Here is a 25,746-nt window from a genome sequence, read left to right on the forward strand (position 1 = left end):
TCTTTACTTTGATCCACTTTCCTATCCAGAAAACCCCATCATTCCCCCTGAGTGATCTTCTGCTCTCCTTCCTGTTTCTCCTATTTTTCCCCTCTGGCTCCTGCTCTTCCTAATCCTCTTTCTCGCTCTGGCCTGATTAATAATGAATGAAGCAGATCATCTATCGATCCCATCCTCTGTGTTAGCACAGCAGAAGATGTCAAACCTGTCAGTAGATCTTAATAAAACTCTGCCATGTGAGGACAATGGTGGCATTTGTTGGGTTAAGGGTAGTTTTTTTCTTTAGATAGAAGAAGGTTTTGAAATGGCAGGACAGGAGCGAAGGAAAGCGGACCTAAAGAAGGATGCTTCCCTTTTGAAGGAGAAAGGGGATGATCTGTGATAGGTATGAAACCGGCATCTCACTCTCCTTCTGGCTCTTTATTAAAGCTTGTCTATAGCGAGCTGTGAGCCTTTAGACCTCCTGTGTTGTCCTGATTCCCAGAGAAATTGTGTACTCAGCCATTTCTGCCCTGCTGCTCTCACTTAATCAATCCAGCAGATTGGCTTTGCACCCTGACAGAGAAAGGACCCTGTCGAGACCCTGATGGAGGCTAACAGAGATGTATGTCTGTCTCTGTTGGTTAATATCACCAGTCAACATTATGCAGGGTTCAGTAGCCGTTATGTTGAGGACAGAAAGGGAGGGGTATAGCTGCTGGAACATGATCAGTTTTTGTGACTGGATTTGGTCCAAGTTCTGCTAACTTGATTCTATTCTGCCTATTCAGATTTGGCCTGTCACAAAAAAAAAAAAAAAAAACAACTGACAGAACCCAAGTGTTTTCTATTAATTTTCTTTTGGGTAATTGGAAAATGATGGATTTGAGCTATGTGAGCTGTGCATCGAGGTGGTGCAATCCAAAGACGTTCAGTGTATTCTAATGTGGTCATGAGTGGGACCACGCATACAGCGATGGTCCAACATGCCCAACAGCTTTTGCCCAACACCAGTTTTCATGGGATGTCCTCACAATGGATTAGATATATAATAAATGGACTAAACTTTGTTTCTGATAAAGACAGAAATACAGTGGCTCACAGTGTTTTTAATTTAAAGTCCCAAATCACAAGTCACCAGGGTTTTAAACCAACCTGCCAAGTGTTTTAATTTGAGTCATTTACATCAACATTCACTGTTCTGGCATATGTCCAAGGCTACTTAAAAAGTTGCAATCCAAGCCAAGACCAATCTGGGATACAGTTTAGGATATGATTAATGTATCATCTTAATCAGCTAACTGAATTGGCAACAACTTTTTATAACCAAATGATTGTCAAAATATGTAAATCACAATTGTCAAGAAACTTACTTCCAGAATCTACTATGTGCTGGTTTTTTAATTCATGACTGACTGAAAGCATATCAATATGACAATTTTATGAGCATCAGGATTGATAATCAATTTAACCTTTATTTATGAACACTTTCTCCATTATGTGTCCTGTGTCTTTGACCAAGGTGCAGAGTTCAGTGCACAGTGTTTTTTTTAACTATATAAAACCTGGCATGAAGAAATTTGAGGTGCACAATGTAACCACAGCTAATTCAGTAAATCAGTAATATAATCAATCAAATTAATCTGGAGACAAACATTATAGAAACACTGAATCTACAGTGTTGTGCAACAATGTCAAGTCACTCCTCATTTCTTTATATTTGGCTTTTTTGTGATCTTCTCAAGTGATCTTTTTGGTTCTCCAGCCTTTCTAAAGGTTCTTAAAACCTTTTCTTTAAAATTCGGCAACTTTTTCACTAATTTTAAGAAAGGGTATTTTTGTTGTTTGTTTATTTGGTAATCAAGACATTATAAAAAGTTAATATCCTGCAGTAGCTTTGATGGTGCCTTTATTTGAATTAGTCAGAGAGGGGGCCATGACCAACACAGACTCCAGCTATCCAAAAAATAACCCCAGTATCAAAACTGTCATGTTTAGCCTTTAAAATGTTTATTTTTATTTTACAGCCATAAAAATAATTATTTAATGGGAAATAGGGTGGGAGGCAGTGTGCTACCAGTGATCTTCCTGTGTTAAACTCCATGATGTAACATGTAATGTGCTTCCCATTAAAGTAATCTATATGGAAGTAAAGTGATGTGAACTCTGTTTTATTGATTTGTACACTGCTGTCTTTTATATCAGATATTTACCCTGACCAGAAATGCTGTATATGTCTCAGTGTTCTACACATGAAAATCATTGGTGGCACACAGTCCCTACCTGCATTTCCTGTGTGAACAATTAAAAGCTTCTGTGTAAATAACCAGCCAATGCAAACACTCGGAGGTTAATAAAACAATGGGCCCATAAAATCTGCGTTGGTCTTAGCCCAACTCGGACTAACCATCAGCTTCTGCCTCTGGGACAAAGTAAGATTTTAACTCCTGTGTTGGATCATTGGAACCTCACTTCAAAAATCATTAACTATTCCTTTAGCTCTGACCTGTAAATCCTTCATTTATTAAAAAAATGCTCTCAAACTTTGACACGACAACAGGCATTGCAAGAAAAACTGTTTTAATTAAAAATATTTGTATACAGTTTGTTACTGTTCTGCCACAAAGACAGTAATTGCTCACATTTGTTTAATTAATCCACAAACTATACCAAAGATAACGTAGTTTGGCAAGCATAAAATAGAACATTAGCACCAACAAGATGTTTCCAAAGAGCCATTAACTGAAAACCTGGCACACAATAAATAATCATCTCTCAAGTTCTATGTCAGCTTTTTGCTGGGTTTCATCCTACTTATAGACATTGTTTTCAAATTATTTTTATCTGCTGTGGATAGTTTTGACATTTTTGTTTGGTTGAACTTTTCCACATTTCTAATTCTTAAAGCACACACTGTTCGAATAAGTAGACAGAAAATTGGGAAAAAGCAGACAATGTCCAAGGGGAACTCTAGTGAACAACTTGCTTAATAAAGAAGATCCACTGTCCCACAGAGGCGACACAGCTACGGCAACTGTAGTCGCAATTGTATGTCTGATTTCAGATTCTTCATCCCCAATGTTGATGTATCCTCTTTGCAAGTGTTGGGACCCACAGCCATGAGTTACAACAGGAAATGCGGTCCGGACTTTTCTGGAACTTTCAAAATAAATTGCATTAACCTACTTCCGGCATAACTTAGGAATCGGGGGTAACTGCAAACTTCCCATGATGCCACTGTCCACATAAAAGCCCCACTTCCCCCACAAGTCTTTCTCTACCATCCGGACTCTGTGCGAGGCTGGCTGGTCAGACAGCGCGCTAATGTCTCTGTGCTGGCAAAAAGACAAACTCTTCAAACTGGATCCAAGGGTGTCATAAGATCACGCGATCATATGCAAAAGTTAAGTACGAGTGAATCACTGTTTGTGAACCCGGTGATTTCATTCATAAGGAGGGGAAATTAAGGTATAAGCATTGCTTTACTTTGTCTCTGAGGCCTGCAGAAGCAAACTGTTCCAGAGAATCTCCTGCAGAGACGCTGTCTCTACAAGCCGAGTCTGAAAGGACAACAACAGGAGCCGCATCATCGTGGTTACGGTAATGTGCAGTTGGTTGGCGGACACAACGAACCGTCTTTCATCCACAGCTACGGAGGTTAGCTGGAAGCTAACCGTTTGTTGACTGTGGACGTTTCTTCAAACTTCGTCATCGCCCGGACAACTCCTCAACACGTTCATACGAGGTTTGGTGTTTGGGCAGAGTAATAGAGAAAGTTTTAGATTGAAATGATCCAAACGTTTTCCATTTTATGAAGTTTGGTTGTGCTTGTGTGTTTATAAAGTTAAGACAAACTTTATTTAAAGGGTGATTTTAAACAGAAGATCGGCCATATGGCCGTCCGCGCTCATGCATTTTAATCCTTTTATTAACGGTATTTTAAAGGTGTGTGTTTGATTCTTGTGCTAAGCTATCAACTTCCTTTGTTGACTTTCACTGCTAACAAGCTAAGAACATGTGCTTGCCTGCTAGGGAACATTTAACAGAAAGGTTGTTAGTTTTCAAGCTAGTAAATAATAGTCCCTAAACATGATTTTACTAAATCTGATAACTAAGTAAACACCATTAAGCCCCATTTCTCCTTAATAATATTTCTTTAAATATTATTTTAATAAATAAAAGGCAGCTAATGAGACCCCGTTGAGAATTGGTCATCCAGAAGGTTGGTTTTATTCAGCAGATCATTCTTAAAACATTATTTTATTAAAATAATATTTTATCTGATCTTGCATTGTGAATGGTTGTCTAAGTTAGTTCAAAGACTAACTTCACATCACTTCAAGATTCTTCAAGATAATCTTTGGTTCTCAAACATAAATAACATTGCATGTGTTACAGGCCTCAAAAGAGATCTGTGTGTGTGTCTGTGTTTTGCAGGAAAAAGAACAGACGACACGTTAGATGCGGTCTGTCGGCAGTCAGGCTCTGCTCTGCTTTATTACCAGAAAAATCATAATAATAGACAATGCACCTCAATCTTACTTCACTTTCACAATACTTAATGCCTCTTAACATTTTCCCAAATTCCAAGTCACTTCTTGGTTCATTCTGGTATACAGAAATTATTATGGTTCCATTTAGAGTTTACTTTCACTTAAGTTTGGAGCATTTCTTTCACTCTAATAACGTACAACTTAAGAATACGTAATATAAATGCATCACATTCAGTGCCATGATTTACCTGCTCCTCTAAACCAATTACTGAACAACTCTTAACAACATATAACCCATCTGTTTACAGCAAACACATTCACAGCTACAATACATAAAAATATTAACTCAATATTACCCAAAAACTCCTAGACTCTTGCCTGTATTATGATACTCACATCAAATCAAATATTCTAAAAGTAACACATGTCGTGGAGCCATATTTAAACTAAATGAAACATGCTAGGGTCCGCCATCTTTACCAATACACATTAATAGTAAATCACACTCGCTAATACAGGACACAATAAGTCTCCTTTTCTAATTTAATAACTTATCTTCAGGAATAGAAGTCAGCACATTCGGAACTAAAGGCGTTCTTCAACCCTTAGGAGTGATTTGGAACCAACATACCCATGCTACTAACCTGTGTTTTGCAGGAAAAAGAACAGATGCGGTCTGTCGGCAGTCAGGCTCTGCTCTGAGCTCCCAGCAACCGCCACAACCAGCACACACCTCTGGGAGCAGCTCCCTCTGCTGGCGAACTAGGGGAATTGCAACTACAGCCCAACTAAAATCAGGACCTTCTTCATTAATAAAAGAACATATTAAATTATTCCATAATGTTTCCACCTTGGAGGGTATCACACATGGTAATATTGCATCACTCTTTCGATCATGGTTTTCAATCATCTTTAATCAACTTGTTTATATCGTACATAGCCCATTAGTCTTTGTTATTCTTTAATTCTGCTTGGTAGATTAGTTGGATTGTTTTAGCATAGTAAAGAGTTTGTTGATTGAAATATGTTTGACTTTGAGTTGACTTATTTTTGTTCATAAATTCTTGTATTTTAAGAAATTGTGTGAATTAATTTGATGTGTGTGCAGAGTTTTGCTGTTCAATAATGTCAGAGCTTGTCTCACACCTTTCTATTTTGTCCTAATACCATCGCCTTACTAGGCAAGGCGCAAGGCAAGGCAAGGAAAGTTTATTGATATAGCACATTTCAGTAGCAAGACAATTCAAAGTGCTGTACGTGAAATAGAAGAAAAAGAGACATAAAAGGAAAAGTACATTGCAGTGGCATAAAGATGATTAAATAATTAAAGAGAATAAAAAATGTATAATTAAAAAGATGGTAATAAATAAATAAATAAAATGTAAAATTAATGATAAAATCATTGAAAAGAAAATGAAAGGAAAGTTGGACTGACAAACTAACTAATAATCTTTAGATAGCACAGTCAAAGGCCACTCTAAACGAATATGTTTTTAATCTTGATTTAAAGCAACTTAGGGTTTCGGCGCTTTTACAGTTTTCTGGGAGTTTATTCCAGATTAGTGGACCATAAGAACTAAAAGCTGCTTCTCCATCTTTGGTTCTGGTTCTGGGTATGCAGAGTAGATTTGAGCCAGAAGACCTGAGAGGTCTGGGTGGTTGATACACTGACAACAAGTCTGTAATGTATTTTGGTGCTAAGCCATTCAGTGATTTATAGACTAACAGAAGTATTTTAAAGTATATTCTTTGAGATACAGGGAGCCAGAGTAAGACATTTAGAACTGGAGTGATGTGCTCTACCTTCTTAGTTTTAGTTGGGACGCAGGCAGCAGCATTCTGGATCAACTGCAGCATTTTGGATCGACTTTTTAGGCAGACACTGTTGCAGTAATCAATTCTACTAAAGATGAACGCATTAATTAGGTTTTCAAGGTCCTGCTGAGACATTAGTTCTTTAATCCTGGAGATGTTCTTTAGTTGATAGAAGGCCGACATCGTTACTGTCTTCATGTGTCTCTGAAGGTTCATGTCTGAGGCCATCACTACACCCAGATTTCGAACCTGATTCGTGGTTTCTAGCTGTATTAACTGAAGCTGTGTGCTAACATTTAAATGATCTTCGTTTGGTCCAAAAATTATTACTTCAGTTTTTGTTTTGATTCAGTTGAAGAAAATTTTGGCACATCCATGCATTGATTTCTTCTTTCCTTTAACAAAGTGCTTGAATGGGTTCATAGTCACCCAGTGACATTGTAATGTAAAGCTGTGTGTTGTCTGCATAGTTGTGATAACCTATGTTGTTGTTTAGTATAATCTGAGTTAGGAGGAGCATGTAGATAATGAATTGGAGGGGCCCTAAGATGGACCCTTGGGGAACGCCACATGTGACTTTTCTGGTCTCTGATGTAAAGTTACCTACTGACACAAAAAAGTCCCTGTCTTTTAAGTAGGATTTAAACCAATCGAGTTGATGTGGATGTGCTGACAGCCCCTCTGATCTTTTGGGTTTTTCAGTGAAGAAATTAGCAAATTCATTGCAGGCCCTGGTAGAGTGGAGTTCAGATCCTACAGTTACAGGAGGGTTTTTTAATCTGCCGACCGTGGCAAATAAGGCATGAGCATTATTAATAGTTTTGCTGATGATCTCAGAGAAGAAAGATTCTCTCGCATCATTCAGTTGTAACTAATATCTGTGGAGTCTCTGTTTATAGATGTTATAGTGAACCTGGAGTCCAGTCTTTCGCCACCTGCATTCAGCTTTTAGACACTCCCTATTTTCACTTCTGACTGGTGGAGCAATTCTCCATGGAGACTTTTTCTTCCCAGAAACAACCTTCACTTTAATTGGAGTAACTGAATCAATGATGTCTGAGATTTTAGAATGATAGTAATCTACCAGCTCATCTACAGTGTTACAGGGCAAAGTGGAGGTTGAAGAGTAAAACTGGTTAATGGTTTCGGCAGCACCGTACTTAAAGATGCGTTGATCAAGTCCAAAATATGTCCCTGTTTGTGCGTTTGCTGTTTAACATGTTGAGTCAAACCAAAATTTCTAAGAGTGTCACATAGTTCTGTTGCACTTCTGTCTTCAGGATTGTCCGTGTGAATGTTGAAGTCTCCCACAATAATTAAACAGTCATAATCAACACATATCACAGATAAAAGCTCATTAAAATCACTGAAAAAGTTTGTTTTGGACTTAGGAGGCCTGTAAATATTCAAGAACATGGTTCGGACCGGGCTCTTTACCCAGTCCGAACCATGAGCCAAATATTCAAGAGTTAAATTTGCCAATGAATACCTTTTTACACTTTAGTGAATCTTTAAACAAAGTGGCCACCCCTTCACCTTTTCTTTGCTGTCTCCTCTCACAAAAACAATTGTAGTTCGGAGGCGTCGACTCTATCAGAATGGGTGCTTCATTAAATCCATGTAACCATGTTTCTGTTAAAAACATAGCACATAGCATCAAGATTATGGTCAGTAATGAAGTAATTGTTTAAAAATGATTTTCCTGACAGAGGTCTAATGTTCAATAAAGCCAGTTTATATGACTTAGTGGCTGATATTAACTCTGTGTCTTGTTGTACCTGACAGTTTCAGGTATAACCAAGTCCTGTCTTTCAGGTCTCGGTTGTAACTGAAACAAGTTTGTTCAAGTCCTGATTGAGGTTTGCCACACATTTGCCTCTACAGGTCCTTCTCAAAAAATTAGCATATTGTGATAAAGTTCATTATTTTCTATAATGTAATGATGAAAATTTAATATTCATATATTTTAGATTCATTGCACACTAACTGAAATATTTCAGGTCCTTTATTGTCTTAATACGGATGATTTTGGCATACAGCTCATGAAAACCCAAAATTCCTATCTCACAAAATTAGCATATTTCATCCGACCAATAAAAGAAAAGTGTTTTTAATACAAAAAATGTCAACCTTCAAATAATCATGTACAGTTATGCACTCAATACTTGGTCGGGAATCCTTTTGCAGAAATGACTGCTTCAATGCGGCGTGGCATGGAGGCAATCAGCCTGTGGCACTGCTGAGGTCTTATGGAGGCCCAGGATGCTTCGATAGCGGCCTTTAGCTCATCCAGAGTGTTGGGTCTTGAGTCTCTCAACGTTCTCTTCACAATATCCCACAGATTCTCTATGGGGTTCAGGTCAGGAGAGTTGGCAGGCCAATTGAGCACAGTGATACCATGGTCAGTAAACCATTTACCAGTGATTTTGGCACTGTGAGCAGGTGCCAGGTCGTGCTGAAAAATGAAATCTTCATCTCCATAAAGCTTTTCAGCAGATGGAAGCATGAAGTGCTCCAAAATCTCCTGATAGCTAGCTGCATTGACCCTGCCCTTGATAAAACACAGTGGACCAACACCAGCCTGACACGGCACCCCAGACCATCACTAACTGTGGGTACTTGACACTGGACTTCTGGCATTTTGGCATTTCCTTCTCCCCAGTCTTCCTCCAGACTCTGGCACCTTGATTTCCGAATGACATGCAGAATTTGCTTTCATCCGAAAAAAGTACTTTGGACCACTGAGCAACAGTCCAGTGCTGCTTCTCTGTAGCCCAGGTCTGGGGAATGCGGCACCTGTAGCCCATTTCCTGCACACGCCTGTGCACGGTGGCTCTGGATGTTTCTACTCCAGACTCAGTCCACTGCTTCCACAGGTCCCCCAAGGTCTGGAATCGGCCCTTCTCCACAATCTTCCTCAGGGTCCGGTCACCTCTTCTCGTTGTGCAGCGTTTTCTGCCACACTTTTTCCTTCCCACAGACTTCCCACTGAGGTGCCTTGATACAGCACTCTGGGAACAGCCTATTCATTCAGAAATTTCATTCTGTGTCTTACCCTCCTGCTTGAGGGTGTCAATAGTGGCCTTCTGGACAGCAGTCAGGTCGGCAGTCTTACCCATGATTGGGGTTTTGAGTGATGAACCAGGCTGGGAGTTTTAAAGGCCTCAGGAATCTTTTGCAGGTGTTTAGAGTTAACTCGTTGATTCAGATGATTAGGTTCATAGCTCGTTTAGAGACCCTTTTAATGATATGCTAATTTTGTGAGATAGGAATTTTGGGTTTTCATGAGCTGTATGCCAAAATCATCCGTATCAAGACAATAAAAGACCTGAAATATTTCAGTTAGTGTGCAATGAATCTAAAATATATGAATGTTAAATTTTCATCATGACATTATGGAAAATAATGAACTTTATCACAATATGCTAATTTTTTGAGAAGGACCTGTATATAAATTCAGTCCATTTACAGTTTCTTAAGGAACACACCAGACAGATCAAGGTAATAAGTTCCAGAGACATTTAAAACAGTGAGATACATTATAATCAATATCCCAAGTTTGGAACATCTCACAAAGTGATGTCCAGCTAAAGTGAAAGGTTAGGCAAGGAAAACAGTGATCAGAGAAGCAGGCAAGAGGCCCCAATTTGAATCTGAGGGAACTTTAGACATCCACATCTCAGGTGGGAGAACATGTTGACTAGAAAATTATTAATTCTGCACTCCACACATCTGGTTGTTATGAAAGAGTGGCAAGAAGAAATTCTTGAAAAGTCCTGATTGAAGTTTGCCACACACCATGTAAATTGTACAGTAACAAATTTTTATTTATGTATAAACATTTTGAAAACCATGTTTTATCAGGGAAATTCACTTAATTACTGTGAATCTCTCTATGTCCATGTTTTTTTCATTTTTTAAATGTGTGCTAACATGCATTAGAAGTATCCTTTACAGGGAATTGCCAGGTTTTTCATGATCTCTGAATGTTTTTCTTCCTTCTGTTTTCTTCTAGGAGCACTTCACTCCTGAGTGTAAGTTCAAGGAGAGTGTGTTTGAGAACTACTATGTTACGTACTCGTCCATGCTCTACCGCCAGACCCAGTCCGGACGCTCCTGGTATATTGGCATTAACCGGGATGGTCACATCATGAAGGGCAACCGGGTGAAGAAGACCAAGGGAGCTGCACATTTCCTGCCAAAAGTCATAGAAGGTTTGTCTCTTAGATGTTTTTGTCTGTAAATATTAAAAACGATGTCTTTTTAATAAACATCTTCATTTTTTAACACAGTCGCAATGTATAAGGAGCCATCGCTCCACGAGCTCGCCAGTGAACCGGTGAGTCCTCCTCGGAAGACAGCGAAGACGTCAGACTCAACAACGCTCAAGAATGGACGGAAAGAGCCTCCCCAGACTGATGCCTCATAGCACAGGAGATCGAGGGTGGGACAAAACATCAAAAGTAACACTGGGAACTCAGTTGCCCTTAATGTACTGAGCATGGCTGAAGAAACCGCACTTACTGGCCACCATGTTACAGAATTTCACTTACAGATGCTGAGAGTTAAAGGGCCAGCATTTTAAGACCAAGAAGGCCTGGAAGAGGTGTCCCCCCCTCACCTGATGCCACATAGAGCAAGCCCAGGGTCTATAACACCCCCTCAACTTCCTCATGTATGTCTCACTCCCTCTCACTATGTCTCCTGTGACTTCTTAACACACAAGTTCCTTTGTTTTTTAGCCAGACTCAAACTTCTTTTTCTGTTTTCTCTGTTGTACTCAATGTTCATCCCTCACAAATTTCCCTCCTGACTCAGCAACATAATCCTAACCCATGGGGAGCTCCTTTTGAGCCTCAAAGTTGGTGACAGTGTGGCTCTGCCTCAGCCAGCTCTCCACCCACCATCTGCCCACCAGCTAAACTAATAACCAGGGTCTTCTACAGCTTAAATCGAGTTGAAACGGATCAGAGAGGAAAGCAATCAGCTGGAAGTCTGAATCAGGTCATACCAACAGGCCAACATGAGCAAAGCTATTTTACAACATCAAAAACTAAAACAAGTTGTCATTGCTTTTTTTTTCTTATTATTCCTGTTAATCTCACAAAAGTTCTAATTTATGATGAATTCTACAGTTCAAATAGATGAAAGATGATAAAATTGCTGAGTTTTTGAAAAAAAAAAGTTCTTAAAATAAAAAAGATGCTATAACAATGCTAAAAGTTAGACAGAATGAAAAATACAATTAAAATAAAACAAAATCTAAAAACAATAATGAAAAGTATATCAAAAAATATTTATGATTATTATTTCTCAATAAATTTAATAAAAAAATATCAAAATTAAAAGGAAAAAAAAGGATGAAATTTCCCTATCCCTTCTGTGATCGCTACCACATGATCTCTAATTACTGCACACGCTCATCAAAGGCTACAAATGAGCAACCTGGATGCCAAGTTAAAGCCAGGGCACATCTGAGTTCAGACGCATGGAAAAGGTGCAGTAATGTATACAGTCAGCATCTGCTGTCAGCATAAAACCGGGTTTGAAGCCCAACATCAAAGCCAGGGAGCCTGTGAGCCAGAGCACTTGTTATTCTGAGGATGTCTGGCAGCTTATCCACTCACACGCTTTATCAAATCACCTTGGAAGAATTGCCCTCAAAAAAAGGAAAAACAAATTGAGTCATCTGAGTAAATGTCTTGGTGTGACAGTGTCTTAACCCCAGTGAGTGGATGTGTGCAGATGGACCGTAAGAGTTTGTGTGACTGTGTGTGAATGAGAGCCTGTGCAGGGGCTAGACGGAGCTGATGTGGGTAACATCTTCTATGTCCTTCACACCGAGCTCAGCCTTGTGTCTTCGATACGTCGGCTCATGTGAGTAAGTGATACTTCATCTGTCTTGTGAACCATTCACAATGACTCTTGCCCCATGTATGTTTTAAAATAGCGTGGTTTCAGGGCCACCTCTTAGGGAATTTGCTTTAGACTGAGAAATTGTATTTGGTACGATTAAGCCACATTTTGCCAATTCTGAGAAAAAAAATGAAGCTTTAGGCTATGAGAATAGTCATCAGCGTATATTTTTACTGGCCATCCCGTTAAAACCACTGATGGAAAAGACATGCTACACAATGTTCACTCCGCAAACCCTTGCTTTGTCAGGCAAATAGATAGTGGTGGTTGTGGAGGACAAACTAGAAAAGATGCTCATCATGTATCTAACTCAAGTCTAACAAAATGGGAAGAAGGGTTCAAAAATGTGATGTACAGGATTTCTGAATGTGTATTACTGAGGGTGAAAGCAAGTCTGCAATAAAAGAGTGAAACTGTAAAAGAGGTTACGTCACACAGAGGCGGTTAGTTAGGAAGAATGAAGGATTAGCAGGTGTATTCTTGGGGAATGTCGATAAGGAATTTATGCCACAAAGGAAGCATAAGAAGTTCAGCTGTCGTTTGCAGCATGTTGATATGATAATGAACGTGGGACAAAGAGGCATGTAAGGCACTCCATGACAGGGAGCAATTGGAGAGAATTAGTTGCAAGGCTACGCTTAACCCTCCCCCCTAACTAAATTTGAATTTTGTTGGAGTTTGTCTAAGAGGGCAATCCCTCACTTTGTTTTGGGATATCCATGTGGCAAATACAGTACCATAGACCTTTAAATCTCTATTTGCGTATTATCCCTGGGGAATTTAGCATACTCAATCTCAGTTCCAGCTGTGCATCACTAACCACTGTATAATATCAAAGTGTTTGCACAGCAGTTAGCTCACGGTTGTATATTTCTAAGATGCCCATAAGCCTAAGATATGAAAGTATCTGGAAGGACAAAGCAGTGACATTAAAAGATTTGTATTAGATATTTACTCTTAGAGCATACAGAATCGCTGCAAATATGATAATTACGTAAAAAGTTTGGCGGGGTGTGGGAGTGGAGGGATCATTTACAATTCCTTATACTCCAATACTCTATAGGATGAAACTTGCATCTAACCTACTATAATCTGTTTTCTTTAAGTTGACTCTTCCACTTACTGGGGATCTTATAGAAGGATGATTAAATTAATTCCATGCATTCATTCATTCATTCATCTTCTATACCACTTATTCCATAGTGGGTCACGGGCAGCTGGTTCCAATCTCCGGCAGTCTATGGGCGAGAGGCTGGGTACACTTTGGACAGGTTGCCAATCCATAGCAGGGCAACACAGAGACATACAGGACAAACACCCACGCACACACTCATTCACACCTAAGGGCAATGTAGAGAGACCAATTTTACAACATTAACCAGGGATTAATCACATAATAATGCTGCATCATGGATTCCAACGATGTTTTATTCTTACTTCATATAACTTTATATAACTTTCAGATTAACAGCAATTATACAGAGTAACATGTTTTACAAGAGTAACCGTTATATACTTTTGCAGTTTTGACTGTTGCACACCTGACTTTTTGGTGCCATTTATTCCACAAAGTTGGCTATGTTTCAATTTGTACCCACCGGGAGGATATTGGCCGACCTACTTGGATAGCTGTCTGAGTGTTTAAAGAAATGTTCTTTTGTTTACTCCCAGTTAACTGTAAAGAAATATGATTATATGACTAGAAAAATTCTGCCAGAGGGAGTTCACTTTGATTCCATTTAGTTTGATCAGGACTCATAATTTGCGATATTTTATGTCAACTCCAAAATAAATGCAAATAGGGTGTTATTTAACGTTTTTTAGATCATCATCTACAATTTAATCAACCCATACATAAGGTTTGAGCATTTTATATCCATTCATTTTCATATTTATTGAAAATGTAAGGTTGAATGAAAAAATAAAAGTATACCCAGTTTTTTAAATGAGTGGGTGTGCAATAGTTTTCTTATTGGTAGGAAATGGAAGTGGGAAGAGATGAAATGGCAATGTATGGGTAGAAAATGGGGTTTTTAATTGGCAAAGGGGTAATTTGACATGGAGTTGAGTGGAACAGGTAATTTAAAAGAATTAGAACAACACACAACAAACAGAGGTATAAAGCACCCATCGAATTTCAGCTTAGGAGAGAACAGTTTCCAATTTGATTGGTAATAAAAGGTTTAAGATGACTTGAAAACCATACATTTTTCTTCATAAATTTTCGCAAATTGAAGCATTAGCATGACAACCGAGATGACATCTAATTGTGTTTGCAATTGTACATCAGTAAAACGGTGGAATTTACTCATTTTCTGCACGGTAACCAGGCTAACTGCAGCATTTATATTGGATTTTGGTTGCAAAGTTGATAATAACCGAGAGAATACTTTCAAGTCAAAATTACAACTTCAGTGTTTTTGTTAGTTGATTTTCCTGACTTGTAACTTGGTAATTCGAAATATCATGTGAAAATCATATGTAGCATTTGCTTTATAGTTCATAAATGTTGTCCTCTATAAATGTTTTTTATCACTGCATTTACTGTGCTTGCCAACAATACATGTGTGTAGACAAACCGGTGGGGCCTAACCCAACAAAAAATGTGCATGCTCCAAGAAAAATAATGCATGAGAAGATTCCTGACATCTTTGGTTGGATAATTTGTCACTCAGAGAACAAAAGGCACATTAACTGTATTATTCCTTGTGTAAAACCACATTTTTCATTTTCCTTTTCTTTTGATTTGGCACATTGTCACCACCTACTGGGAGGAAATGCAGACTGCAAACAGTTGAATGGAACTCTTGGGTGCAGCTGACCTAAAAACAGGGTAAAATGAAAGTGAACAGGCCTTTAAGACCATAATGGCTTACACATGGGTAGCATGCTGAACCCTGAAGAGCAACCGCTCCTTGCCTGAGCAATAGTGAAGAATGTTGCAGTAAGTTGTTTGTAGGTGATTTTGCAAGTAGACAGATGGGAACACAGATAGTTGGAAAGTAGGAAAGGAGAGGAAAGGAAATGAAAGGAAACAGTCACTGAATGAAAGAGTGGTAGTTTAAAAAGGAAAAGCACAAGGTTTTCTGATGGGATGGCATTGTAGGTGAGAGAATAAAAACCAGCTAAAGTATTAAGGTGATAATTGAGGTTTGAAGAGATCTAACAGTATCGTGAAAATACATTAACTGGACAAAAACAAATAGTGAGGTGTTAACAAGGAAAACAAAAACACTTTAGCTCATATGCCCACACATGAGCTTTTTATCTCCTGAACAGCACCATCTACAACCCATTAACTCTCTCTTCAACATTATGTTGCCTGTGTAGGCGTATACTTACAGCATCTTTATAAAGCTCTGTGTGGTTGCGTGCGTCATTGAGTAATAGAAGGGGGAAACAAAAAGAACGGGGCATAAAAGTGACAGTCATCAACAGAATGAATAACACAAAAATTAAGAAACTCCAAATCAAAAAAAGAGCAAAACGTTTTTAATTAAAATCAAGTTTTCATCTGTTGCAAATAAAAAAGGGTAGAGAAAAATTGCACTTTACTGCGATGAAATACTTCAAAATACATGCTGAAAGGCTCCTTAAAACATTGTTACTTCATCACAATGCAGTGGGACTAACGGGCAATAATGAATACTACACAATATAAGTGCTTGAGAATCCAAAGCTATATTGCACTAAACAACTTCCAGCATCCAGGGAACTTTCTAGAAAACACCCAGGTCTTTGATTTGAAGTGCATCATAAACAACCAACCAGACATTCTAATCACATAATAATGTTGCATTAGAAAATTCTGGTGCTTTTTGTGCACATAGTAAAACTCGTCAGAGCTATGCAGGTTTTTGATTTAAATTACTTAAGACTGTTAATGTTCTCATTGATCTGTTGGGTGAACTGTCTAAAACTCATGGAAAATCATGACCTAACTGGACCATTGTGATTAAACAGCAGCTCCTCTCCTTGGACACATGGTTCAATATTCAGTTTTATTATATTTTTGCAAGAACGTCTGTTAAACACTTGGTTTAAAATCTTCTATTCAGGTATAGTGTAAAAGTATGCATGACTAGCTCCCCCTAATGGTTGGAAATGGTGGCTGAAGTAACAAAAAACGACACACCGGTTTAATTATGAAAAAGGTGGGGGTGGTTATTATATTTGTTGCACTGAGAAATGTCTGTCATCAGAGTTTCACTCAGAGCAAATCTGACAGCGTAACATCATGGCAGCAGCTATGATGCTTTGTGTTTAGACACTCATGTTGGGTTTAAATCTATCCTAAAACACTTCATTTTACCACTACAAAGTATAACATAACTACATTCTATGCTACATGACAATTGCAAATACAATAGCTATTTACTGAAAATTGAGAGAAAATTGTATGAACTAAAAAATGGAAGACAATATGGAGTAAAGTTTCACAAAATTACATAATTGTATGGTCACAAAAATAACTTGAGGGCATTTTAAGGCAACTGAATGAGCAAATATCAGACAAATACAGTATCTGTCCTGGAATACAATAGGTGATACTTTGTTGCTGGGTTGCTTCTGATTATTCTTATAAGTGTACTTAAGCATTCTCAAAATATGTGGAATTCTGTTTGAGATAAAAGTGTGCTTTGTGGCAACAATTCCTGTCTTAATGTGTAAAATGAATGGAATGCTGCTTGTTCTATTAATACAGTACTTGTGTATGTAATGTACTTTTTCCTCTGTCTTTTTTTAATTCTCTGAATGAGCTTATCTGTGTTGTCATTTTTCTGTTGAGAGGTTTTTGTTTGTTTTGTCTCTGGTCATGCAAATCTCACCGCAGAAGGCAGGAAAAGCTGCTTTTTTTTTTATCATTTATGAATTTGTTTAATGTGTTTGGTCAGCACTGTTGTATCCACAATTGTACGAAATCCTGAGTGTTATTCATCCAGAGTGAATCCCACAGTGTGAGTAAACTGTGTTTTAAATGAAAGATGATAATTGTTGTGGGGCCTACACTTTGCCTAACTGTGGGTGTTTTTCCCAAAATGCAACACCCCCCACCCCCATCCCCAACCACTCTTTTGACTTCTCTCCTTCTCTCTCAGACCAATCGTACTGTCTTCCAAAAACACTAACTCCTACTTTTTTATTCAACAAACCAACAACAAAGCCATGACTTTAAACAACAGGCCTTGACTGTGGTAAGAGTAGGCCAGACTCATAAGGCGCCTTCTGAGTGTAACCAGGGATTAAGCCACATGTCGGACTGCAATCAGGAAGAGCCCAAAGAAACACCATGCTACTCATGTACTGGCTTTCTTGAACATTCCCAGTGGAAGGGAAGCATAAATGAAGACCAGCAATATGCAACGAGAACTACCAGCCTGCACTCAACGAGACCAAGCAAACTCATAAGGCTATCTAACAATCAGTGGTGTGCAATAATAACAAATTTTTCAGACTCGCTGTTTTGTTTTTCTTAAGCATGCATACAACGGCTCTTTAAGGATGACTCCCTCTCAGTATCTATAGAGACAAGCCCTCGAATCACCCTCTCTCCATTTTGACCTGTGTATATTTCTACAACCTCTACATGAATCAAAGGGAAATGTCTTATTCTGATATATTAATCAATAAAATAACATATATTTGTATGATTGTAACTGTTTTGGATAATATTTTATCTTATTTTTCAGTTTCCTTTTAAACATATTATTAGTTTTCTCTGCAGGCAGTACTCCCTCATTTCATCCTTGCGGTCACCCACTGGGCTCCATGCTTTTTAAATCAAAAGGCTAGTTCATGTAACCTAGTCAAATACATAAGTAAGGAAAGATTATTTTAAGAGCCTGTTATGTCTAATTGAAAGCAATAAGGAGATGTGTCTATAACATAAGTGATGGAAGATGCCAGCTGAGCTATGACAGGCAGGTGAAGCACTTTGCATGCTCGGGAAGTTGATTTGCAATGGCTATATTATTCATTGTTTTGCCCTCAGGAGACAGACACAATTACGCTTTGCTTGAAATTTCAGAAAGTTACACAAACGATGTTTTTATTATGAACGTTTGAACGTTTCAACCTCTTGCCGCATTTCAGGCTTCAAACATAAAGATGTTAAATTAAAATCTTTTGTGAAGAATCAACAACAAGTGGGACACAATCATGAAGTGCAATGACATTTATTAGATGTGTCAAACGTTTTTAACAAATAAAAAACTGAAAAGTGGGGCATGCAATATTATTCAGCCCCCTTGCGTTAATACTTTGTAGCGCCACCCTTTGCTGCAATTACAGCTGCAAGTCGCTTGGGGTATGTTTCTATCAGTTTTGCACATCGAGAGACTGAAATTCTTGCCCATTCTTCCTTGCAAAACAGCTGGAGTTCAGTGAGGTTGGATGGAGAGCGTTCGTGAACAGCAGTCTTCAGCTCTTTCCACAGATTCTTGATTAGATTCAGGTATGGACTTTGACTTGGCCATTCCAACACCTGGATACGTTTATTTGTGAACCATTCCATTGTAGACTTGACTTTATGTTTTGGATCATTGTCTTGTTGGAAGATAAATCTCTGTCCCAGTCTCAGGTCTCTTGCAGACTCCAACAGGTTTTCTTCCAGAATGGTCCTGTATTTGGCCCCATCCATCTTCCCATCACTTTTGACCGTCTTCCCTGTCCCTGCTGATGAAAAGCAGGCCCAAACCATGATGCTGCCACCACCATGTTTGACAGTGGATATGGTGTGTTCAGGGTGATGAGCTGTGTTGCTTTTACGCCAGTGACTAAATGTACATCCTTCAATCAAACAAGGTGTGAAAATGTTGACAGGTGGGCGGGATTTCCGGTGGCTGGGACATCCTAGGGCGGGACCTCCGGTGGTAGGCCTTCCTGTGACGTAACCGGATATCATCATTAATCGGATGTTGTCATTAGCCGGATGTGGTCATTACAAGGAAGCAAATCTTTCTAATTGTATGTTTTTAGATGTTTTTTACATCTAAAAACAAAACATGTAGTTTATCCACTTTAAAAGGTCACTCAGGTTAATGCAGGCACATCACACGAAATTCTGATAAAAAGGGAGAACCTGACAGAATTGTAAATTCATTTTGTTTTAACACAGGGGTTATTTAGATGGATGTTTTTACATTTAAAAAACAAGGAGACAAAAAGTAGATACAGAACCTTCCTTCCTCTGCTCAAATGTTTGAGCAATCTAATCTGCACCAGTAACTTGTAGAGATGATCTAAAAACAGAGAAATAAATGAACTGAAAAAATAAAAAATAAAGGTTATAAAATCCTCAGTCACTGTTTATTGAATTAAGGCATCCACAGCTGTTTCTTGTGTATTGTCTCAGACACAGTCTTCACACTGACAGTGCTCTTTTCCTGGCCCAAAGTCTGGAGCATTGTCTCAGTCAATACACATCCACTGTTTAATGAATAGGTGACCAGACCTCAGACATCCACAGCTGTTTCTTGCATATTGTCTCAGACACAGTCTTCACACCAACTGTAGTCAAAGTAATTAAGAGGAATGTGCTCTTTTCCTGGCTATAAGTCTCGAGCATTGTCTCTGACAATTCCCATTCCCTGTTTATTGAATTAACACGTCTGTGCTGTTGCTCCGGTGTCTCGGAGGGGTGTGGCCAAGGGGCGTAACTATGCGCGCTAAAGGTAGCGTAGTCAGTCATCCTGGTTCTATCGAGAGATACAGCGCAATCTTTACTGGGAGATCGGCTTCAAATCTGGTAGCTAAAAGTTTATTTTTAACCAATTACACTGAAATATTTTTAGAACACTTGTAAGGAAAAGCAGAAAAATAAATGTCGGAAAATATTTCAGGAAATGAAGAAGGTGGTGAACATTCTGCTTCTATCGAAAGATACAACGCAATCTTCAGTAGTAAGTATTCATCTTTAAGAATTCTTTAAGTGCTTGTGAATGCTCGTTGGATAATAATAATGTTTAATTTATATTCTTTAGAACCCACGAGTGACGAGCTGGATGGTATCATTTTTACACAGTCTGACTACGGTAATTATTAACTGCAACAACATCTGGTTTAGTCAACTGGTGAATGCTATTTTGTGATTTAAAAAATAAATGAGATAAATTCTACTTACAGATTTAACAAGAGACGTATTCCTGAATGTTGGAGAGGTCAGCGTTTGTAACCGTCTGCCTCCGAAAAAATCAAAGTTGAGACGGAAACTTGTCTTTAAAAAAGGCAATCCGATCCCAGCGAAACATGAAATAGAGGGCAAAGCCATTCATGCGCCACAGTCACCTGACCATGCGCCGGAAAAATTAACAGCTCCGGAAGAGGAGAGTAAGTAAAAAAAAAAAAAAAATATATATATATATATATATTTCTAAGCATTTGTTTTCACAGGTCTATGCAGACTTGATTTAACCCCTGATAAAATATTTTACAGATATGTCGAATGATTTAATCCAGAACCCAAGCCTGGATAACATTAAGCAGAACTGTACCAGTTCAGTGCAGGAAGAGCTGGAACCGCCCGGAACCGTTCAAATACCGCGTAAGTTATAGTTATATTCAAATTCTGTTCTATCCAAATCTTCACAGAAACCAGATTTTTTTTTTTCAAAAGACCTGCATTGTAAGGTAACTTTATTTTGTTTCACAGAATATCTTAAATTGAGGAAAAGACGGCGACTCTGTGCTCTTTATACCAGGGCAAGGCTTGTTAGAGGTTTATTGAATGGTAAGTTTAATTCTTCTTATACTCATTTACCTACTGAATTAATTTGTATATTTAATTAATTTATTTTTTTCTTTATCTTTCCAGAGGCAACGTTGATGGTGGAGCAGATTTTGTGTAGTGCAGTGGAACTCCAGCAAACATGTCATCTCTCCCCCAAGCAAGGTAAACAATGTGTTTATTGCAGCATTCACCACCGCTTATGCGCGTTTAAAACTTCTCAGCAGCATGGAGCAATTGCAGGACAGATTGATTTGTATTGACACGGACAGTTTGATTTATGTGACAAAAAGTGGTGAAACTCCTCTGGAGTTGGGGAATTATCTGGGTAATCTTACTGACGAGCTCGCGGGAGACAGCATTTCGGAGTTTGCATCAACAGGACCCAAGAGTTATGCATATCAAACCAAAAACCAGAAAAAGCTAGTGATACGTGCTAAAGGTATCACTCAGACGCATGAATGCAGCGAGAGGGTCAATTTGGGCAGCATCAAAGGGCTGGTCGAGGGCTACTTCAGGGGTCATGTGAGAGTGTTATTGAAATCCCTCAGCACACGATCAGGAGGGATAAAAAGAGATTCCTCTTAAGAAATGCTGCATTTGTTAAAAGGTTTCGGTTGGTGTATGACAAGAGATGCCTTTTTTCTGATGGGACAACTCTGCCTTTTGGTTATTAGAGCATAAGAAGAAGAAGAAGAAAGATAAAATTAAAAAAAATAAAACATTTTGCATTCTGCCGATTTACAGGAGGTTGATTTTGATCCTAGATTTAGAGCGCCTTTCTCATGTATGATAATAGGACCCAGTGGTTGTGGAAAAACCTTTTTTGTAAAAAGTGTTTTGCAGAACTGTAACCATGTCATGGATTTTGTTCCAGAAAATATTGTGTGGATTTACACATCTTTTCAGCCGATGTATGCTGAATTGCAGAAGATGAATAAAAATATTAAATTTGTGGAAGGATTGCCTCATTCTTTTGAAGATGAAAACCTGTTTCCTCCTGATCAGAATCATCTGATTATTCTAGACGATGTTATCGCTCAAGCCTCAGATGATGAAAACGTGATGAAGGTCTTTACCCAGTTTCGTCACCATCGTAATATGAGCGTCATGATGCTGACTCAGAATGTTTTTCACCAGGGAAAGTTTAGTCGCACTATTAGTTTGAACTGTAATTATATGGTGTTGTTTAAAAACCCGAGAGATAAACTGCAGTTGAATATACTAGCGCGCCAAATGTTTCCATCGCAAAAGGGTCTCTTCTTGGAGAGTTTTGAAGACGCAACGAGAGAAGCTCATGGTTATTTAATCATCGATTTCATGCCTACCTGCCCAGAACATTTCAGACTGAGAACAGGCATACTTCCTTACCAGTGGCGTGCTGTGTACGTGCCCATAACAAAGTAAGTCATCATGTCTGCACGTATAAAAAGGAATGTCCCATTATTCGGAGCTTTGTACCAGGCCTGTCCACAGAAACGTAAGGATATTCTCGCACACTGCTCTCCCGACTTTCTTCAGGCTCTGTGTGAGATTTCTCTGAATATTTTAAAAGGTAACATTAAACTAGGGGCTGCACGGTGGCACAGTTGGTAGCACTGTTGCCTTGCAGCAAGAAGGTCCTGGGTTCAATTCCCAACCTGGGGTCTTTCTGCATGGAGTTTGCATGTTCTCCCTGTGCATGCGTGGGTTCTCACCGGGTACTCCGGCTTCCTCCCACAGTCCAAAGACATGCCTGTTAGGTTAATTGGTAACTCTAAATTGCCCTTAGGTGTATGAATGAGTGTGTGCATGGTTGTTTGTGTGTTGCCCTGTGATGGACTGGCGACCTGTCCAGGATGTACCCCGCCTCTCGCCCATAGACTGCTGGAGATAGGCACCAGCTCCCCCGCGACCCACTATGGAATAAGCGGTAGAAAATGACTGACATTAAACTATCACCCTCTCAACACCGGAAATTGAAGAAGCAAGGAAAATTCATCAGATTGTTGGCTGATAAAAGAACGGGTATCAAGCGGAAACAGCTGGCACTCAAAAGTCAAGCAGGTGGTTTTATTCTCCCCATCTTAACGGCTCTTGCTCCCTTGATCGGTGATCTGGTGGGTGGTATAATCAGGAGATAATGTCTCTCAGAACATCGCAGAAGATGTTTCTCATTTCACCTCATCAATTCAAGCGTCTGACCCAGTCAGACAAGTCCATCAGACAGACGGCGGAGGAGAATTTGGATGCTGAAATGAGAGCGATAATAAACGAGCTGGGTTTGACTTCTTATGAAAAAATCAAGAAATACGATGCGCTTTTGCAAAGGTATCTGACTTTACTCAAGCAAGGTGTGAAAGAAGAACAGTGGGTGAGCTTGACGCTTCAGCGTGACACAGAGGTTCCTGAGCATGAGCAGTCCCAAGAAAAACAAGGCCCGGGGCAGGACCAGGTTGCTTCGGATCAGATTGTTACGGATGTACTGAAAAGCCTACCGAAGCATAACCATAAAAATACTGAGTACATTTTGAAGAAATGATCCGAAAGAAGTGAGAGTTGGACTTCGCGAGGTGAATTTGTATATAAAGGGAATGTTGTAAAGGGGTCCCACATGATTGACATGTTGAAAAATCTCATCCTTCCGTTTAAAAAATCTGGAGCATGGCTACCCCAAGGGTGGTCAGACTTTCTACATACCTTGTCAGAGGTAAACATCCCCATATCTTCAGTCATTAACCCTTATGCTCGTGATGAATATAGACGGTTCAAAACAGAGGGTACATCTATTGAAAATGGGGGGACACCACCCAGCGTTAAGCAGAGAAGAACAAGAAGAAGAAGGCAAATAACTCATTCTCCCCATTGGTCGAGATCCGAGCTGGAAGATCCAAAAAATGCTGATGGGAGATCAAAAAGGTCTCTTCGTAAGACGACACTACCACCCCGATGGTTTACATTTTCACCATAAACCGTTATAAGAAAATGAAACATGTAGCCTATTTCTTTTATTCAATAAAATATTTATTGATTATATTTTCATGTCTAGCTTCGTTCTCTACTTCACACACTAACATATGATGTAATTACACAAATATTAAATCATAAGAAAAAAACAAACAATGAAAAAAAAAAAAAGACAATTTAAATTCCATAACAATCCAGAAACATCTCCAAAGAGCATGTTCCGTGAGTATAAAATGTACAACTTTGATTAATGACATATTTCTGATATTTTTTCACAAAGTTAGATACCATTAAATCATTCTTAATCACATCCCCGGTGTATTTTGACAACACTTGCTGCAGTGACAATCCACACGCTCTATGACATAGATAAAAAATGCAATGGTGACCGCACACAGTGGACAAAGAGTTTTGAAGCTGATTATTATGATACAATATTTTTGAGGATCTGTCTTCTAAAAATGTTACGATGCTTGACGGGTAGAACTCGAAATCCGGAGAGAATCCATAAGAGTCAAAAAAGCTGGATTGACCATTCTCATCCAATGTCAGAGCTAGCCAGTGTTCTCCAGGCATGTGTGAAGGATGTGTGTTCACAATAAAGTAGGCCGGCCCTGGGAATTTGTCAGCCAGCAGCGGGAGCTGGTCACACGGCCATACACCACAAAACAAATCTCCCAGCAGATGGTGCAGCAGGTTCTCAATTTTATGATTATTCATGTCTGATTAGATTAATAATAATCCACCAGCACACGCATCTTTGAATCAATCTCTAAAATAGAGTCATAACAAGCGTAGATGATCAGCGTGGTGGTATGAGGCAACGGGTTTCTGAAACGCATTTCCAATCTTAAATTCCCACTGGAAACTGGAGATAGAACATCTGTGTCCTCACCCGGGTTAAGATTAAATGCGAATAGAGAGTATCCTTGATTAAATTCCTGACGTGTTATACACAGCGGAAGATCTTTTAGAAGTCGTCCTGTAGCCGTAAACAAGTTGTAATACTCTCTCACTGAATGACCTTGGTTAAAATTGGGCTGGAAGGCTTTAGCTGGAATTTGTCTGCCATCCTTACACAAAGCTAAATATTCCATATCAAAATGATTAAAGTCAAAGGGATTGAGATTGCGTGTTCCTGTAAAAGCGTCATGATCCAGTAATGCAATCACCACATACTTGGGAAAGACGCCTTAGAAAAGATTCTCATACCTTGAATTTTCAGGGATGGAATATGTTTTTACATTCACACGTGAAAGTGGATAGAGAGCATTTGCTTTCATTAAAGCTGAAGCGTGCCCCAGTCGTACAGCTGGAGAGAAGGTAACTTTTTTGATGAAAAGAGATGCTCCTAATATCCTGAGTTTGAAAGTGGAGTCTCTTGCGGCCATGAGACAAAAAGAATCATTGGCTCTTGTAAGTTTAATTTTGAGGTCAACAGAGTTTAAAAGAAGTCTCTCGCAGAAATAGATGCAACAGCGTATCGTTGAGATCTAGATACTTTTCTCCGTCTCCCGGAATGAAAAACTTGATCGGGCCTCCATCAGTGATTGCTGATAAAGGCTGAATCTCAGTGTAAATTTTATCTTCGATCGATAGGTGCGTCATCGGGGCAGAAAATAAGTCCTACTCTGCCAGCGTGCACTCTGATGATTTGTTATGTAAAAGAGCCATTATTTAAATATATCAAAACTTGCGGATGACTTCCTTCCTCTTCATTTGTCAGCTGCGACTGATCTCCTTTTTCATGTTTGTCGTTGTTTTTTAACCGTCCTTAAACGATCACCAGGGGGTCTTGTTCTGGGTCTTTTGGATAAAACCATAATTCCTGAACCTTCTTGACCTTCGGTGCATGTAGAACCTCTCATTTTA

General features: G+C 39.0%; 1 protein-coding gene across 1 annotated transcript in view; it reads left to right on the plus strand.

Moving 5' to 3' along the window:
* Positions 1 to 17,860, plus strand: part of fgf11b (fibroblast growth factor 11b) — a 56,010-nt gene extending 38,150 nt beyond the window's left edge. Inside the window, exons 4-5 of the mRNA XM_047379877.1 lie at positions 10,303 to 10,501; positions 10,580 to 17,860. Of these exons, the coding sequence (XP_047235833.1) occupies positions 10,303 to 10,501; positions 10,580 to 10,716 (336 nt within the window). The 3' untranslated portion in view covers positions 10,717 to 17,860. The remainder of the gene's footprint in view (positions 1 to 10,302; positions 10,502 to 10,579) is intronic.
* The last annotated feature ends 7,886 nt before the right edge of the window (positions 17,861 to 25,746 follow it).

The sequence above is a fragment of the Girardinichthys multiradiatus genome, chromosome 11 (assembly GCF_021462225.1).
Source record: "Girardinichthys multiradiatus isolate DD_20200921_A chromosome 11, DD_fGirMul_XY1, whole genome shotgun sequence".
Lineage (NCBI taxonomy): Eukaryota > Metazoa > Chordata > Actinopteri > Cyprinodontiformes > Goodeidae > Girardinichthys > Girardinichthys multiradiatus.